At 33.8% G+C, this 18,213-nt stretch overlaps 1 protein-coding gene across 1 annotated transcript in view; it reads right to left on the bottom strand.

The window, feature by feature from the left end:
• LOC122792903 (CUB and sushi domain-containing protein 1-like) overlaps positions 1-18,213 on the bottom strand; it is a 4,548,980-nt gene that overhangs the window by 2,331,252 nt on the left and 2,199,515 nt on the right. Inside the window, exon 28 of the mRNA XM_044060461.1 lies at positions 16,883-16,952. Within this exon, the coding sequence (XP_043916396.1) occupies positions 16,883-16,952 (70 nt within the window). The remainder of the gene's footprint in view (positions 1-16,882; positions 16,953-18,213) is intronic.

The following is an 18,213-nucleotide window of genomic DNA, read 5'->3' as shown; positions in this document are numbered from 1 at the left end:
ATAACTGAAGCTGCCATCTCACCATCTTCCAATAGAGTTTTTAAATCACCACCCCCAGAGTTTACGATTAATTTATCCAAAATTTAAATTTATGACATACTAGGTTAGTGGCCATGTGTCTATATAGAGCATTGTTTCAATTTTCTTTCTTAATGTGATATACATGCTCATATATTCTGTTCTTTAGTGCCCTTTTGATTGTACCAACATAAAATGCCAAACAGGCCATGCATTTGGCCATGCAAATTACCCTTTTAGTGCTACAGTTACCATTCTTGAAATTAACTTTAGTCTTGTTAATGTTGTCAACCATTAATTCACTGTCCTCAAATATAAAACGGCACTGACCCCAATCCCCACATTTGCATGTGCCCTGTGGATTTATACATTTCTTGTTTCTGATTTTTTCATTTTTTAAATTGTTCTTTATGTTTAGTCCTATTCTATAAACAAATCTAGGTAACTCCCCTAACTGTTTGTAAATCTCAGAATTACTTATAAGTATATTACAATTTTTTGTGAAAACATTTTTTATTTCTTCTGTATAGGGACTGTACTCTAATACCATAATTCTACTAAATGTGTTTTCCTTGTTAGTTTCCGATACTTGTACCAAACCTAAACCAAGTAAAGTTTTGCAAGTATTTCCCCATTGGGACCACACATATTCAACTACTTCATTGACCAACCTCTGTGGGTATCCTCTTTCCAGAAACATTGCTGCCACTCTCTGTAACTCAGTAAGCACACCCTCATAGGTTGATGTCATTCTAACTGCCGTAATGCATTGGCCTTTCAGTATACTCTTCTTTTGGCTATATGGGTGGCAGCTAGAATATTCCAAATAAGAGTTACTGAAAGATAGTTTCGATATATTTTAGATTTAAATCCCTTATCTGACTGTGAAATATGTGTATCTAAATAAGCTATCCCCTGTGGGTCACAACTATGTGTAAACTTCAGAAAAGAACTCCTACTGTTCAAGTGTTTTACAAAGCCTTCTATTTTGCTTTTACTTCCTTTCCATAAAGCAAAAATGTCATCCAAAAACCTAATGTACAATCTAAAATGCTTGACAAATTCAATATTAAACACATAAATAGCCTCCCTCTCAGATAGGATGAGGTTAGCAAATATGGGGGCCCCTTTAATCTGCTAAAAATACTCACCCTCCAAACAGATAAAGTTATTGTCCAAAACAGTGGTCATAAATTCAGTTATAAAAAGTATCTTTTCCCATTCTAAGTTGGAATATTTGACCATGCTATTGTGGAATAGTTCTAATCCTTCTACCTTGGGAATAGAACTAAGTAAGTTAATGGCATCGATAGTCAAAAAAATCAAATCTCTTTCCCATAAATCTTTGAGATGCCCAAGGAAGTCCCAAGAATATTTTACCAGGTGGGATACATTGTTGTAAGTATGTTTCAACCAATTATCAATGACTATTCTATAGGGAAACATTTGGGATTTACTGCCAGATACTATGGGCCTGAGGGGTGGTTTGGAAACATTCTTGTGTACTTCTGAATATAGTGGCAATGACTGAATTCTTAACCTTTAAAAACTTATAAGCATCATAAGAAATCCTTTGGTCAATCAAATACTCTTCTAAACTCAAGTCCCTCCTACAGTGAGATATACTGATCTCATTAATAGAGATAGGTGCCTAATTCCCCATGTCATTCAAGATATTATACATGGTTTTTAAGTAATCTAACTTTCCCATAATGACTACACCCCCATGTTGTCAGGTTTCATGACCCTTATTGATGTGTCATCTCTTAATTTTAGAAGTACATCTCATTCTGATTTTGACAAATTGTACTTTTTATTCCCCTTACATTTTCCATAAATTTTCTATATAACAACAACAACAACAATGACAATAATTTTCCTCTAAAACTGCTAAAGGGGGGTAAAAGGGAGATTAAAATAACTTTTTTTCTTAAAACTTGACTTATTCTCTTGCTGTTTACCATCTTTAAACAAAATAGCCAAATTCAATTTTCTAAAATAAAGTTTTTTTTCAACCAAGCCAACAAGGAAAAGTGTTTCTTTTTAATTTCCAAGTTAGTGTAAAATGTTAAAATTTTTATAGGTGAAAACCACTTTGTGTGAATTCACAATCTCCCCTGACTCGCCTTCCTTTTTATGCCAAATGTCTGGATATTTTCTATCGTTGGATGTGTCTCTTAATGGGGTAGGCCCTGTCTACATGTTGCCTATACGGTCTTGTTTGATATCTCCCCTGTCCTGAATCCAAATAATTTTGTCTGTTCTTCCCATCCTGTCTGATTCCATCCCCTCTGAAAATGTTCATAGTGATTAAAATTATGTGTAATCAGGATGTTAGTTAACATTATTCCCCTTCTTTCTTATACCCTCGTTTTACATGTTCTTTTCCATCCCTAGCATTAAGATGACCTTTTCCCCAAGGGTACATAGTCTTATTGTGATACTGTGTGATGTCCCTTTGGAGTTTCTTCTCTTTTTTAATAAAGGCCCTGTCACATTTCTTATTCACTAACTGAAACTGCTTTCTGTAATATTTTCCCCACTGTGGGAATATTAAATCATTAGTGATACTCTGATTCAGTTTATCAACTTCACCAATTAAACCCTTTAATTTCAGATTGTTGTGCCTAATCAACAATTTCATAAACTCGAAACAAAAGTTGTCGAAAAATGCATTAAATTCATTCATAACCTTATCATTAACTTCTACCCCTAAAGGTGTTTTAAATACTCTAAGCCCACGAGTCACTATCTTCATATGTATACATTTGGTAAAATAAGCATTGTCCATCTGTAACAGTTTTATTTTGTGAAGTTTATTCTCCAAAGTCAAAATCATGTCTTTCAAATTACTGGCCGTACAGATTTGCATATCATTTCGTGATACTCAAGTACAGTTATTGGTTGCATTAAAATTATATTCTGCCCCTATAAACTTTTCAAAGTTATTGAATTTGTTCTTTTTTTCAAACATGATATGCTCAGCTGCGTGAACGGCTGGTAAGCTGTTGACAGTACCTTTAGTTGATTCAACGCTGGTAGCAACAGCATAAACTCTATTTGGAGCAGTCCTCTTAGGTTATCTCTGCACTGATTGTACTCCTCCTCATTCTTTTTGGCGTTATTGTCCAAATTCATAGTCACACAGGCTTTGAAAATTTAATGGAGATGAAAGATCTCAAATATATGTTGGCTAATAAAGGGGGTGGGCTAGTTATTATGAAACAGCGTGATTGTATCCCTGCCACTGGAAAATGTTGCCTAATGCAGATGAATACAAAACATTGGCCTTAATAGACTTCTACAACAGATATACATATTTCTATTTTATGTTAAATGGTTTATTAGTAAAAGGATATATTACTGAAAAGTTTTATGATTTTTTTCAAGTGTCATCATCTATGTTAAAGGTACTGTTTTGTATGCCTAAAATTCATGAAGATTGTTATCACTCTCTTCCTCCTTTAAGCCTATTGTCTCAGTTGCAGGATCAATTACTGAGGTATTTCTTTGTTTGCAGATTATATTTCAATTCCGATAATTGCTATGTTAAAGATTTCTGGGATTTTTTTAGACCAGCTAAGAAATTAAAATTTCACAGGAGCCAGAGACCATCATGCTCACTTTACATGTAGTAAATCCATTTACAGTTATTTCTCAGGATGGTGGAATAGATTTTTTGAGATATTATTTGGGATATTATATTAGACTAGACAACATTAATATAAACATGTTATGTTTGTTGATGAAACTCATTACGCAAAATAATAATTTTTTTTATTTAATGTTACTTTTTTCCAACAACTAAAAGAAGTAACAGTGGGGGTCAGTGCTGCACCATCATTTGCCAACTTAAGCTTAGTATGCTTTGTATTCAATATTTTGATCATGTACTATTTTATAAAAATGTTGCAGATGATTAAATGTTTAAATGGAAAGGAACAGTAGCTGACATGAATGTTTATACTGAAACTGTCAATAATTCAACCGTGTTTCTCAAATATGTTTTAGTTAAAGGTAATAATATTATTTTTTAGATGTTAATGTTTTTATGGATGTAACAAATAAGGTATTTCATAGTAATTATTACAGGAAGCAAATGTTTGTTAACAAAATTACTTTCATTTTAACAGTGAACAGCCTAAGTTTATGAAAAAGAATATTCTTATGAGGTAAATGATAAGTGTTTCTAGGTTAACTATATCAGATGAAATGTTTTTAGGAAAACTTCATTAAATATATGTTTATACTGAAAGGTTATGAAATAGAATGGCTTAATAAAATTATTTTCAGTATATATATCAGTGTTTAAGGAGTATTTAGAAATAGTTGGTATAGATTTTATACTCTGCAACCTACGTGTTATGTTGTTTTTTAGTTTTGTGATCTGTACTCGTTAATAGTTATGTTTTATAGACTTTAAAATATTTCCATTTTGACAGTAGTGAAAAGCCAAAGCAAACTGCACGAAAGGAAAGTAGCCATTCTAATCGTGCAGATGCAGGTGTCTTTATTATTGGCTAGCAGAGTTTGGGAAGGGACTGCTGGTAGGATGGGGTCGGGGAGATAGGATAAAGTGAATGATGGTTTGCTCGCCTCTCTTATTCCAGTGGGGGATGTGGACAGACCAGATTCTTGTTTGGCTTCTGGTAGAGATCAGGAGCCTTATGGGTCATATCATGTTAATACAGAAGTGATGATTTCACAATGACGCTACACTAAGAACTCCCACGCGTAGGGTAAATGACCAACCACCACACGAATAACTGCTCCCTTGCTGTCTAGGCCCAGTACTAGATTACTGATAAGGTTCATAGCAGAATAGAAGAATAGTATGTTAAGTGATCTAAAGGACCATTTGAAGCTCAGCCAATAACCCAAGGTCAGAAATCAAAGCCTGCATCTTGTGATTATTAGGTGAAGACCTTAACCATTAGGCCAAACCCACTTGCTTAGCTCTCTAAGGGGTTGAGCCCCAACTGGCAAAATGGTACATCTGTGGTACCCAGTAGGAGCAATTAGAGATCCAGAGAGAGGCAAGTTGGGAAGTCTGTGTAGAACAGCCTGAGGATGCATAGGGTTAACAACAGAATATAAAAATAGGAAGGTAAATTGAGACAAGCAGGAAACTGGCATTACTGTGTTACAGACATTTTTCAAAGTTCATGAAACTGCAATGGGAAGAGAAAAGGCCATAGCCTTGCCTCCCAGAACCAGACATTATCTGGACATTTTAAAAGTAGAAAAGTAACAGAAGCAGTAGGCTACCAAACACCTAAAAAAAAAAAAAAAAAAATTCAAAGCTATCTAGAGAGGAGCATGGTGCCCCTTCAACCAGCAGATGGTGTTAGAACAATTACAGCAAAAAAATAGCTGAAATGTGCATAATTTGGGGTTCTTTTGAATGCATTCCCGAATACCACCAAGACTGTTGAACATTAGTTTTATCCCTCTGCTCCTCTTAATTCTCTACATGAATATAGTAGGGAAGGGGGCATCCAAGCAAAGCATCACTCTAGTAGTGGAGAGGAATTTTCAATGACCTATGACTTTTTTTCCACCAGCATAAATCCTCAGCATGTAAAGATATCAATGTGACATGCACAAGTTTTGACTAAGGCACTACAGGAATCCACTGGGTATGCCTTCCTTTCCCTAAATGCTTTAATGCACTGTGAATTCCCTCTCCTGCTCTCCAACAAGGATCTTAGTATTGCAGTAAATGGACCCCTGCCCCCACACAAGAAGGAGAGCTGGTCAGTACTGCTCAGCCCTCCAAACCAATCTATCATCCCTGCTTCTGGGCTTATTACTCAAACCTGACTTGTCAGTATCTTGTGGATTTACTTTGCCTTTTTCCTGATGGGTAAGGCTGATGCTATTTTTTTATGGACACAGATGAGGTACTTTTAGGGCCAATGTGAGAAAGAATTTCTGCTTTTAAATACTAAACATTAGGGAGGTAGGATAAGAACAATGCTAGAAGTAGCTGGGTAGATCATGTGATTAGTTAGGTGGAGGACATATGGCCACCTCACTAAACAATGAGTTTACCTACTTTCACTACAACCAATCATTTCCAGGTTCAACAGAAAGGATATATAGGTGTGTGTGTGTGTGTGTGTGTGTGTGTGTGTGTGTGTGTGTGTGTGTGTGTGTATATATATATATATATATATATATATATATATATATATATATATAGTTATAGATACAGGTATAGATACATATGCACAAATATATATATATATATATATACACACACACACACACACACACACACACACACACACACACACACACACACACACACACACACACCTCTTAAATGTTTTCTTTCTTTGTGATTATATAACATTTTGTACATTTGTGTCCATAAAGGACTGGTCTTTCAGACTACAAAAACTGCACATACATTTTATTTTTCACATATGTCACACTTTTAATCATGTTAGTATGCTTTCTTCAAGATCTTGTCTTTCTGATCTTGTACTTTACTAGAAAAGCTCACTCACATGTTATCATAAATTGCTGAGAAGGAAAGATTAGTTTTTTTTCCCTCATATTGCTTAGTTGTAATTTGTATTCCTTTTTTTAATTTTGTATATTGTGTTGTATTTTCATCACACTGCGTTTAACTGCATTCTGTTATTTAGTGCATATTTAAACTAAGAAAGAAATCAAAGATGTGCCTTTTGAGAGTCACGCCAAAATCAGAACAGGTCACTTAAGAATAATCACCCATCAACTGAAGAGCTAGGAACTAAACCATGTATTTAAAGGACAAAATACAAAAAAATCAAGGCTTTACTGGAAAGCTCACCCAGACTCTCTCTCCACTAAAAAAGGGATGGGACATCAGATATAAAAAAATAAATACCCCAGTTTTCAACTACACACAAATCTGCTACCTCTCACTCTGATATATACAGTCTCATGAATATAGTAGCAAATAAAATAATAAAGTCATATTTAAATTACTATGCATGCAATTACTCCAGCAAAAACATATACACATAACATCCTTGAATGTTGAAACACTGAATTAAATCTTGGACCACAGACCTCCTTATCCTCCTTATCCATGCATAGTTTTTCCAATGGAACACAAGCAGATAGAAAGGAACTCACACTGATGATAGAAGCATATGTAATAACCACCCAGAATTATATTAGCATTCTACATACTAACAACATATTGAAGCTATCAATGAAACATTACCAAAACCACAGTTAACAGACAAGACATTCACTATGAGTTATAACATTATAAGTATGATCTGAATTAATAAACAAGTTGCTCATTACTAATGTTTTCCTGTACAACACAACTAAAAAGAAATACAATCTCAATATCTGCAGTCAAAAATGTTAAAATATTATCTGAAATTATCAATGTAGGAAGGAGCTTAAAAACACTTCATACTGAACATTCCACTCTCTACTGAACATAAGAGCATAAACAAAAGATCTCATGCTTTGGTTACCTTCAACTGATATGATTATAGCAGATGTTAATATTGACTTGTTTAAACCAAATTCAGATACTCAACCAGACAACAGTCATGCATTAACATTCATGGCCTGACATAACTTATCACAAATCCAGCTAGTTTTGTCAAAACCTCTGGGTTATTGTCAAAACACAGCTGAATGGCTTGTTAGTAATAACCTGAACTTTAGGTATTACTCCAGATGCATTAACCCATCATTCTTATCTATGCCATTTAGAATAATATCAAAGGACCAAAATATGTTCCTTATATTTGGATATGTGACCTCTAACACCTGATTGAAGACACTTTCAACTCACTACACAAGTTGCAACAAGAAAACACTTACATTCGTTACCCTATATGATGCTATAGGATATTTTAATACTCACATTCTCAACACTCTTTCTCAACCTCCTAAGCTCTGTTTCTCCACTAAAAATAAAACTAATGTTATTTGGTTTTCAATCATTCAAGAAAATGTACAGCAAATCCATTTATTTCAAATCTCATACAAGGATATAGAAGCCCTTCAAAGTTCATACAACTGAGATCTAACACATTTTCAAAAATCTGGTGATGCACTGTAACCATTCTAGTTAGCACAAAAGGTATCTAATTCCAAATTACATAGAACAAGAGCCTAATTCCAAATAATTTGAACAGAACTAACAACATAATCCATGAAACAACTAGATATGACAGTGTTCAATAAAGTAAGCCTATAATATACTGACATTTTATAAAGATTTAATTGAATTCATGCTAACTCCAGAAATCTAATGAGCCAAAATAGTGACACAGGCTCTGAATGCACATCAATTCTGTTTCTAAGTTACTATTAATTCATTTTTCCCCAACTGTAATCTTTTGATTCTTCTCACTCTTTCTTACCATTCTTCATCATAACCGACATTAATGACTTTATGTTTTATATTATATCTTACAAGAGCAATCTTGTCTACTTTCATGCACCACACTTCTATTAAATCTTTTGACACTTTATGTATTTTAATATTTGTATCTCATGTATTCACTGTTATTAATGCAACAAAATGTTGACAAATTCAAACAGGTATTTGCATTTTACATCTTTGTTTTGATGAAAATAATCCATACAAACAATTTTAACTCTGTACATAGTACATTATATACATTGTATAATTTATTCAAATGTTTCTGCAATATTCATATTTTGTAACCACATAATAAATAGAGCTCAATTTCCTGGACCTCTTTTGAAAGGGGTAATTTGTCTAGTTGGAATACACTATCAATAAATGCAAAGAACATACATAATAAATAAATACATGAATGAATGAATGAATGAATAAATAAGTGGGGTACAGGGGACTATCGTCCCCTACCTGGAAAAAAAATAAAAAACTTGTTTTTTTGCTTTAGTTTCCACAATTGCATAAAGTTGCCATATGTGTGACTGAATGTGTTTAGCTGGCTTGTGTATGTCAGGTGAAAGTTTTGTGCAAATGCATCCAAGGATCTGAACTGAGAGCACTTGGGTTCTGATCAGAAATAGTATATCTATTTTTTTCTATATTCTTTTTTTGCAGTTTTGATATTTTGATACTTTTAAATTTAGTTTTTATGTTTTGCTTTCTGTCACTTTGTGTTTCAAAATAGTTATCATGGCACTAGCCAGGCAAATCTTTAATTCCTCCTGTGAGTGGATTTCTATAAATATCTGTTGCCATTTTAATAATCTGGAGGACACTGTGCTATTCTTTGTTTTTCCAGACACAGCCTAATACCTGCAGGCTTCAGCGTCAGCCCCAAACAAAGTCCTTTTCATTTTGATAGACACTGGTCCAATGTATGTATGAACAGGGACCATATATATGATTTACATTCAAACCTGAAGTACTTAAGAGTGACAAATTTGTACTTGTTTTAATTAAGCTTTATTAAAAGTTTTGTTTGTTTTGTTCTGTTCTGTATTGGACTAATTAGAACATTACATATATAATCTGGTCAGTGCTTTGACTATGAAGAAAGTACCCATATATTAAATTTGCTATGCTTTATAATATCTCCTCTAAATGGCTATTGTATGGCAAATTATTAGTAAATATGATGTTTCAAAAAAATACTCCTAGAATAAGGGGAATAAATAGAATACAAACAGGCATCTTCTTTACTCGCAAATAAATACCTGTAGGTGTTAAGCTTGCCAAAACACAAGGTGCAGTGTTTGAATCACAACAGTGCAAACAATATAAGTGCTAGTTAATAAGATAGTAATGGAAACATGAATTAAAAAAAAGAAAAATTAAAAAGATGTTCTCATATATGTTCTCATATAGAAACACTAAACAGTAGAATTGTCAAATTCTCTGTTACATACAGTTAAATGCTTTGATTCACAGAAATTTCACTTAGACAACGGAGATATACTACATTACAAACCTTATATAATCTTTTAAACAAACTAATAAGCAGTAAGTTGCTGATTCTTAGTATTTAAAATTATTTATTTTCCTTTAGTAATAATGCATACCTACATGCATACTTACAGTAATATACACTTGCACGCACACAAGCACACACACACACACACACACACACACACACACACACACACACACACACACACACACAAATGCATACATGCATACCTGTGCACAGACATATTTATTTATTGTATGTTTATACTACAATTTCGGTGGGGCAAAGACCTTTGGCCCTATATGATAAACCACATCGTGTAACACAGATTTAAAGGGTACTTCAATGAACAACCACTGGTTAAGGCATGGAAATGACCACTTTACTTGAGACATTGCCTTTTGACGTTGAATTCTCAGGTTAGCATTTTTTGTTTGTAGGTATCAGTCCATTTTAGATCTCAGTTGGCTGGAGAGGCAGCTGTGACATTAGACTACATGGATGAAACTGACAGAATGAATCAGCTAGCCTGTTGGGATATATTACCCAGAGGCTTGGTCACCATAGAATTTGTTGTGACTGGGAGCACAAGGATCACCACTGAAACTATCAAAACAACTGTTTCTTCTAGTATTTCATTTCTCATTCCTCAGCTGCATTGTTAAACTACACCCACAAGTGAACTATGACTTAAACTTCTCCCTTCAACTCTCTATTTTTTTGAGCAGTCTGTGAAGTATCTTCATAGTCCCTGTCTTTCCCTAAAAGTCCATATTTCAGTTACAAGTCAATATTAATATCAATGATAACCACACAACACCTGTGGTGCAAGGGAGTGACAACCAAAACAAACAGCTCAGCCCACTTTAATAAAATAGTTAAAAATATCAAGTTCAAACATCAGTTAAGTGCTTTCCTTCCTTAAACATTAACCACAACTTCATCAGAAATGGCACACTAATCTATCCAGCTGAATAAATAATATAAGGCTTAACTGGCAATTAACAAACAGCGAGTGACCTTACTTTACATGTTAACTGGAGAATTTCATAAAATACGCATTCTTAAAGTTAGAATAAAAACAATAAAAATGTTGTCTATCATTCAGCTCTGGTGCCATTGTAGTATTTAACCTCAACTGCCACTCTAATTCACACTTGTCTAAATGTACAGTAATAAAAAGCCTTTAGGATTATTTAATATATGGTCAATAACAATGAACCAAAATACATGCCCCTCATTACCCCATATGTGTCTACGTAATGGATTAGTAGATTTGCATTTTTTGATGTCCAATAAGTGTTCGTACAGTCTCTCTTTGAACTTCCGATACATTTTTCCTATATAAAAAGCTGGACATACTCCACACCAAGCTAAATAAACTGCCTGCTTGGAACAACATGTAAAATGACTTTTAATTTCAAACTTATTTCCACCAATAATAAAGTGATCATTTTTCTTGATGAAGGGACATTGTGTACAATAATCACACCTATACATGCCTACCCTTCTAAACCAATTACTATAGATATTGCAGGTCATATTCTTATTTCTCTCTAACATATTCTTTAATGAACAATCTTTTCTATAGGCTATTTATGGATTTTTACCAACTTATGTTAAAAACGTTTCACCCATCCTAAAAGAAATTTCAGTTTTTATGTATACTGGAAATAACTACTTTGCTGTCCAAAAGTATACATAGAAATAAAACTATGTATATAATTACTATATGAATCACCTGACCTTTCCAATGAAAATTGTGTTTCTGAATTCATATACTGAATATTAATCAATGGAACACAGAATCCATTAATTCTTTTACCCCATACCTCCTACCTAACTTCTAATAACAATTCTCATGGATAATCTCTATCGGCAAACATATCCATTAAGATATCAATGTCTTTAGAAAAGGTATCCAAGTCTGATACCATCCTGGCAAGCCACACCAACTGACCTTTAAAAACAGCTTTCATCTGGCACCCAGGATGCCAACTATGAAAATGCAACTAATCATTGGAAAATATAACTTTCTTGTGAACATTTGACTCAAATCTCCATATCTAAATATCCCAATGAAACAAATTTTTCCTCAAACCAATTCAGTCTCTCACAATGGGGACATCTATTGTAACAAATATGTAGTCTTCCAAAAAAGGAATGTTACATACATTCATTAAAAACTGTCAAGAATCCTTGCAAATGTACTCGAGTTTAGCTAAGCTACCTTTGAGTATATTGTCTAAATATTTTGCTATGTAGTAGGTTTTAGACCTATTGGCATAGACAATAGGTTTAAATTGCAGAACTTCCAAACATTTATGTATTTTGGAAGCCCAAAAATACCTGCTGATACAAATTGATCATTACTCATAAACTCTCATTCCATTGAGTTAATTTGGCATTGAATAAGCATATCATACAAGAGGGCATCAGTTTTCGAATAACCAATGAACACATAATTTTTTTTTAATTTCCATATGTGTGTCCTCCAATAATAACTTATTCATTTGATCATTCATTACTATCCATAAGGATCATCCCACCCCCTTTGTCCAGCTTCATAACTTGTACACTAGAAAAATTTGTTGATTCTTTTAGTAAATGAACTTCACCTGTGGACAAATTATGTTTTCTATTAGGCCTATTCAAAATATTCCTAAGATCCAGTTCACACATCTTTTCAAAAGCCAGTAAAGATGGATTCATGGGTGGGTTAAAACAATTTGATCTTTTTAATACATTAACTTCATGGATATTCATAGCATCATTAAGCCACAAGGCTAAATTCAGTCTAAAAGTAAAAAACTTCAGATCAATCAGTGTTTCAGTTATTCTGCCCCCCCCCCCCCCCAGCTAGAACAAATGAAAGGCCTTTGGATAAGACATTAGCATGTCGTATATTAAAATGTCTACTGGTAAAGCTGTAAATTATAAAATCTTGAAAATCCTTGAGGACAAGTCTTACATTAGTCAGTTCAATATTATCATTGTCCACAGTAGAAAATAAACAGTTCAATTCCTCCTGTTGTTGTGTCTGTTGTTGTAATGTTTTGTCTTCACCTCTTGTGCACTGTAAGTCTCTTGGTTGTCCTGTAGTCTTTTGAAACTGCACTACTACTACTGGTTCATTAATCTTTCTGAATGCCTCATCATCTCCACTTTTAAATGGGCTGAAATAACTACAATAACTTCCGATGTTGTCACTCCTCCCTCTCCTTTATGGATTGTCTATGAGGGTTACACCCCTGGGAACTAGGGGCACTTGGTGGATCAGGATAAAACCTCTGACTCTGATAATTAGAATAGTCCCACTGAAATTTCAATACTTTCCTATGAAAGATTTTATCATAAATATTGTCCACTTTAGAAAAAATATTTTGATAATTCATTGAATAATGTTAAAACAACAAATCTTTCTGAAGTGAACCATTCAAGATGTCAACATCTGCTGAAAGTTGTTTAGCTTTAATGTTATTATATTTCACCATGAGTCGCATTAGTTTGCAATCCATTCTATCAAATAAGCATATATAGTCTATGTGTAAATCCAAAACTTTTGTCACCCCGTTCAGATACTTCCACATTCTAAACACCTTTGAGACCTGTCTTGATTCAATATTTTTTAATAAGTGTGTATTTTATAATTGAAGAGTCTTAAAACTAAGTAATTTACTGTCAAATAGCTCCCACTTTTCACAGATATTACCTTTCTCCTCTGCTTGGACTTGCGAGCGAGTGTTCCTGCTACTATTCATATCAAAGTGGTTAGCTTTCCAACCATGAAATTCAATTACTTGAGACATTTCCTTTTCACTTTGAATTCTCAGGTTAGCATGTTTTATTTGTAGGTATCAGTGCATTTTAGTTCTCAGTAGGATGGAGAGGCAGCTATGACATTAGACCACCTGGTTGAAACTGATAGAATGAATCAGCTAATCTGTTGAGATATATTACCCAGAGATTGGGTCACCATAGAGTTTGTTGTGACTGGAGGTGCAAGGGTCACCACTGAAACTATCATAACAACTGTCTCTTTTAGTGTTTCATTACTGCTTCCTCAGCTGCATTGTTAAACTACACCCACAAGTGAATTATGACTTAAACTTCTTTCTTCAACTCTATTTTTTGAGCAGTTTGTCAAGTATCTTCCTATTGTCTGTCTTTTCCTACCAATTCATATTTTAGTGACTAGTTACAAGTCAATATTATTATCCACAATCACAGAATATAACATTGGCATCTTGTTAACCTGACTCCTGCTATTAACTATGAAGACAAATAAAGGTGCTCATGAACATAGACATTTTCAATGTGTTCAAGAACTTCAGCTGACTCTAGTGTGGCTGCCTCTCTTATACCTTGGCCTAGCTTTGTCTCAGTCAAATGGGGACCTTTCAGGTGAATGTTGCTGCAGTGAAGCTTCATATAATGCATTTCAGCACCACAGCACCCTCTTTGTGTCTTTGAGGTAAATGTAGAACAAAAAGCACACACTCCTACCAAAGGTAGCTCACACACACACACAGTGAAGTCCAAAATAAAAGCAAAATGTGAGCACAACAACAAAGACGAGCAGAGACAAATAAAGGTTTTTCTTCCAAAGCTCATTCCTAGCAGTTTTTATTGTAAAAGGATGAGTGCTTTTGTGGAGTTACCACCTCCTCAGATCCAAATAAAATGACAATTTAAAAGACAAACAATATATACAAGTTAAAACCACATTACTATTAATTAACAAATCAAATTCAGCATCTTTTAATTAATGCTGGCTTTAAAGGAACACTGGCATTTAGCCCTGGATTTCTATGGGCTTGTAATGCTATTATCCATTTCACCTCCAAGTTCTCTAGATAATTATTCACATCACCTCTTCTCATTCCAGGTCTAACCTGTTGAAGAACTCTAAAACAAAAAACATTATGTCCTGTGTTGCCTGTATGTACTGCCAAAACATTAGTATGGACATTATTCCTTATATTGCTAACATGTTCCAAGACCCTTTCCTTGAGCTGACACATTGTTTTTCCTACATAGAAACCATGACATTGTGTGCAAATTGCTAAATACACTAAGATGTTACTGTACAAGTGGCAAATAGCTTTGGAACAAACTCCCTCCCAGTGTTGGGATGACCAAATACTTGTTCTTTTACAATAAATAAACATGCTTTGCATTTCCCACAGGAGAACATTCCTGTTCTTTGTACAGGTTCTACACCCAAGGACTTTGGACCATAACATAACATCCCTTTCAAGTTCATATTATTTCTAAAAATAAAACTAGGATTATGTCCATCAACCTTTTCTATTCCATCGTCAGCTAACAAAATGGGCCAATTATTTCTAATTATGTCACAAAACTGATATATGTTGCCAGAATAGGTAAAAAGTAACTTAGATTGTTTAGCAATAGACTAAGTATTACAACGTTGTTTACTGCAATTCCTATACTTATTCGAAAAATACGGGCCCCCCTTATTACTTCTATATGTCTCTATTTCTCTATGGACATTTGCCGTAAACTTATTTGGGTAAACCCCTATTCGAAAGATCAAATAAAAAATGATCAAGTGACTCGGTCATCTCTGTATTGTGAGTATTAAGGTGTGAGAGCCTTAAAGATTGTCCTTTCTCAATATTTGGAAAAATATGCATAGGATGCATACTGGATTTATGTAGTATGTTGTTTTTTCAGCATGCTTTTTTAAAAGACTTAGTATGTAGTCCACCTGCATCATTGTTATATAAAGTAGTATCCAAGAAATCTGTAATAGTCAAAGACCATTGCATGACAAATATAAGAAAACTTGTAGTACTCTCAAGATATACAATAAATTCTTTCAACTGTATGTCACTTCCCTTCCACAACACAAGCATATCATCTACAAATCCATCATAGTATAAGCCATTTTGCTTATAAACATTATTATTTAGTACATGATCTTACTCCCATTGTGCCAACACCAAGTTGGCATACGTGTTGGCACATGGGGTACCCATGGCTACCCCTTGTTTGTGCAAAACGTAGCTTTCACCAAAAAGAAATATGTTATGACTCAAAATCAATTCTAATAATGTACAAATTACAGTTATAGTATTATGATTGAGGGAAACGCCTTAACCATAATCACAACTTCCTGTTGTGATGCAGTATTTCCTTAACCATAAAGACAACTGATGGTGCCCATGAATGAAGACCAAAAGACTCCCCTTTCAACTGTCATGCACTTCTGTCTTCTGATCCAATTTGTTTGTAGCAATGCAGTCAGTTAATAATACCCCCCTTTTCCTTTTTACTTCTATTGCAATTATGCCTAGTTTTATTGCTCTAATCTCATAACCAAGCTTCTCCCGACTTTTAAGCACCTTAAAACCTCTGCCTTGTGCTCTTTTTTTCTAAGCCTATTTTCAGTCTATGAGTATATGTTTGAGACTTCAAAACATGTTTGTAATGCAGAACCTCCTAGCATTTGTCAGCCCTTCTTGTCATAAGCCTTTAGTAACATGGCATTCTCAAATATTATAATATATCTAGCTAATCTTCTTCATTTAATCTGGCATAGCAAAACCAGCATTAAATTCTTAAATTTCCATTGACTGCCAACCTATCCCCTGGTTTCTACTTCAAAATGATTTTTTTCTAAGTTATGTGATAAGATATTATTCTTGTGTGTGTTTATATTCCTTTGTGTTTGGTAGTTCAAATAAGTCAGGGAAAGAAAACAAATAGGATTTACACTTTGAAACTATTAATGTGCTACTTTGCTTAAACTCTCATTAATAAAATGCAAACTCAAAATGAGCTTGTTTTTCCAATTCACATGTTATAGTGTCTTTTTATTGCTTTGATAATAAACAGTCACAGACTATAAAAATTAAATATATAGCCTTTGTATTATAGCACACAGTAACTTGCTAAATTCACTAATGTGTTATGACAGTAGTTAAACTAATTTTATTTACCAATGCATAAAGGAGGGGGGTAGTTCCAACGACGAACAGTTCCTGGCATACACGATATGTGTGCATGTCCCTGTGGAAAAATAAAACAAATTTTATGAACTGAGAATAGAAGAAAAGCAACAGAGTATAAGACATGAGGTATTGTTTCCACGTATTAAAAACTTTATGCATAAATGAGTCATACTCACAAGTAAATACATCTAACATAATGGAATAACTGCAGAATGGATTTTCTTTGTTATAAAGTATTTGATACACTGCACACATTTCTTGCAGTTGAACAGAGCTTATTATTAATGGAGAAAGAAAAAAAAAAGAAACTCTTCTGAGGTACACTGAAACACAAGCAGATGTCTACTGACTTTTCTTAGGAAAAAAAAAAAACACAAAGGACTGCAGAGAAACTTATAACAGCTGAAAACTTATCAGCATCTCCCCAGCTGCAGCCTACTCCAACAACCTCTTGTGCTGAAACAAATACTACAATTGAATCAATGGGTAATATTTGACAAAGGGAGTCCATATACTTAAAACTATACTTAGCATATTTCAATGATAAAAATGTTAAAGGCAGTCTGCAAGAATAAATGTCAACTCCTACGTGATTATGTCTGCAACATTCAACACTGATAGTAATCGAGCTGATCAGCATCTTTTCAAGACAGAAACAAAAATATGTATTCATTTTCAACTAAGAAGTCTCCACGTCCTGTAAAAACACTTTCTACACAATAAATTATAGCCCAATCAGAAAAGAAATGTAAACTTTAAAAAAGAATGCGGTTGAACTGTACGTCTTACAATTCAATTTTTGAATGTCTTCTGACAAAAAAAATTGCACAGCTATGAAGAGCTGAATGAAGTACAAGCAAATTAGATTTTCTACCACCATAAAATCAAACCTGAGTGAAACAAATTAACCACTCAAATACACTGCATCATCAGAGCTTCTAGTTTACCAACATTTAAAGAAATGTAAACTCATTAAAACCAACAGTATACAGGAATAGTCATCTTTCAACGTTATAAAATAGGTCAATAACACCGTTTAACTGACAGAATTCTACTATGATTTCCCAACATATCCTACAAGAACACTTGAATGTATCAACACATCCTACAAGAACACTTCAATGTAGGTAATACATTTACATTATCAATACTAAGGAGAAACAAATATCATACTACTCTTCTCATCTACAAACTTCTGCTTGTATAAAAGACAATAGACTCTAAAACTGTATTTCTGCACTTTCCACTTATGAAGGCACACATATTAAGTATATCTTTTTCCCTGCTTAATACTTTTCAACTATATGATGGCAAAATCA

This window comes from Protopterus annectens, chromosome 2.part0 (assembly GCF_019279795.1).
Source record: "Protopterus annectens isolate FY-2018-M chromosome 2.part0, PAN1.0, whole genome shotgun sequence".
Classification (NCBI taxonomy): domain Eukaryota; kingdom Metazoa; phylum Chordata; order Ceratodontiformes; family Protopteridae; genus Protopterus; species Protopterus annectens.
This window is presented reverse-complemented; position numbering and strand designations above follow the sequence as displayed.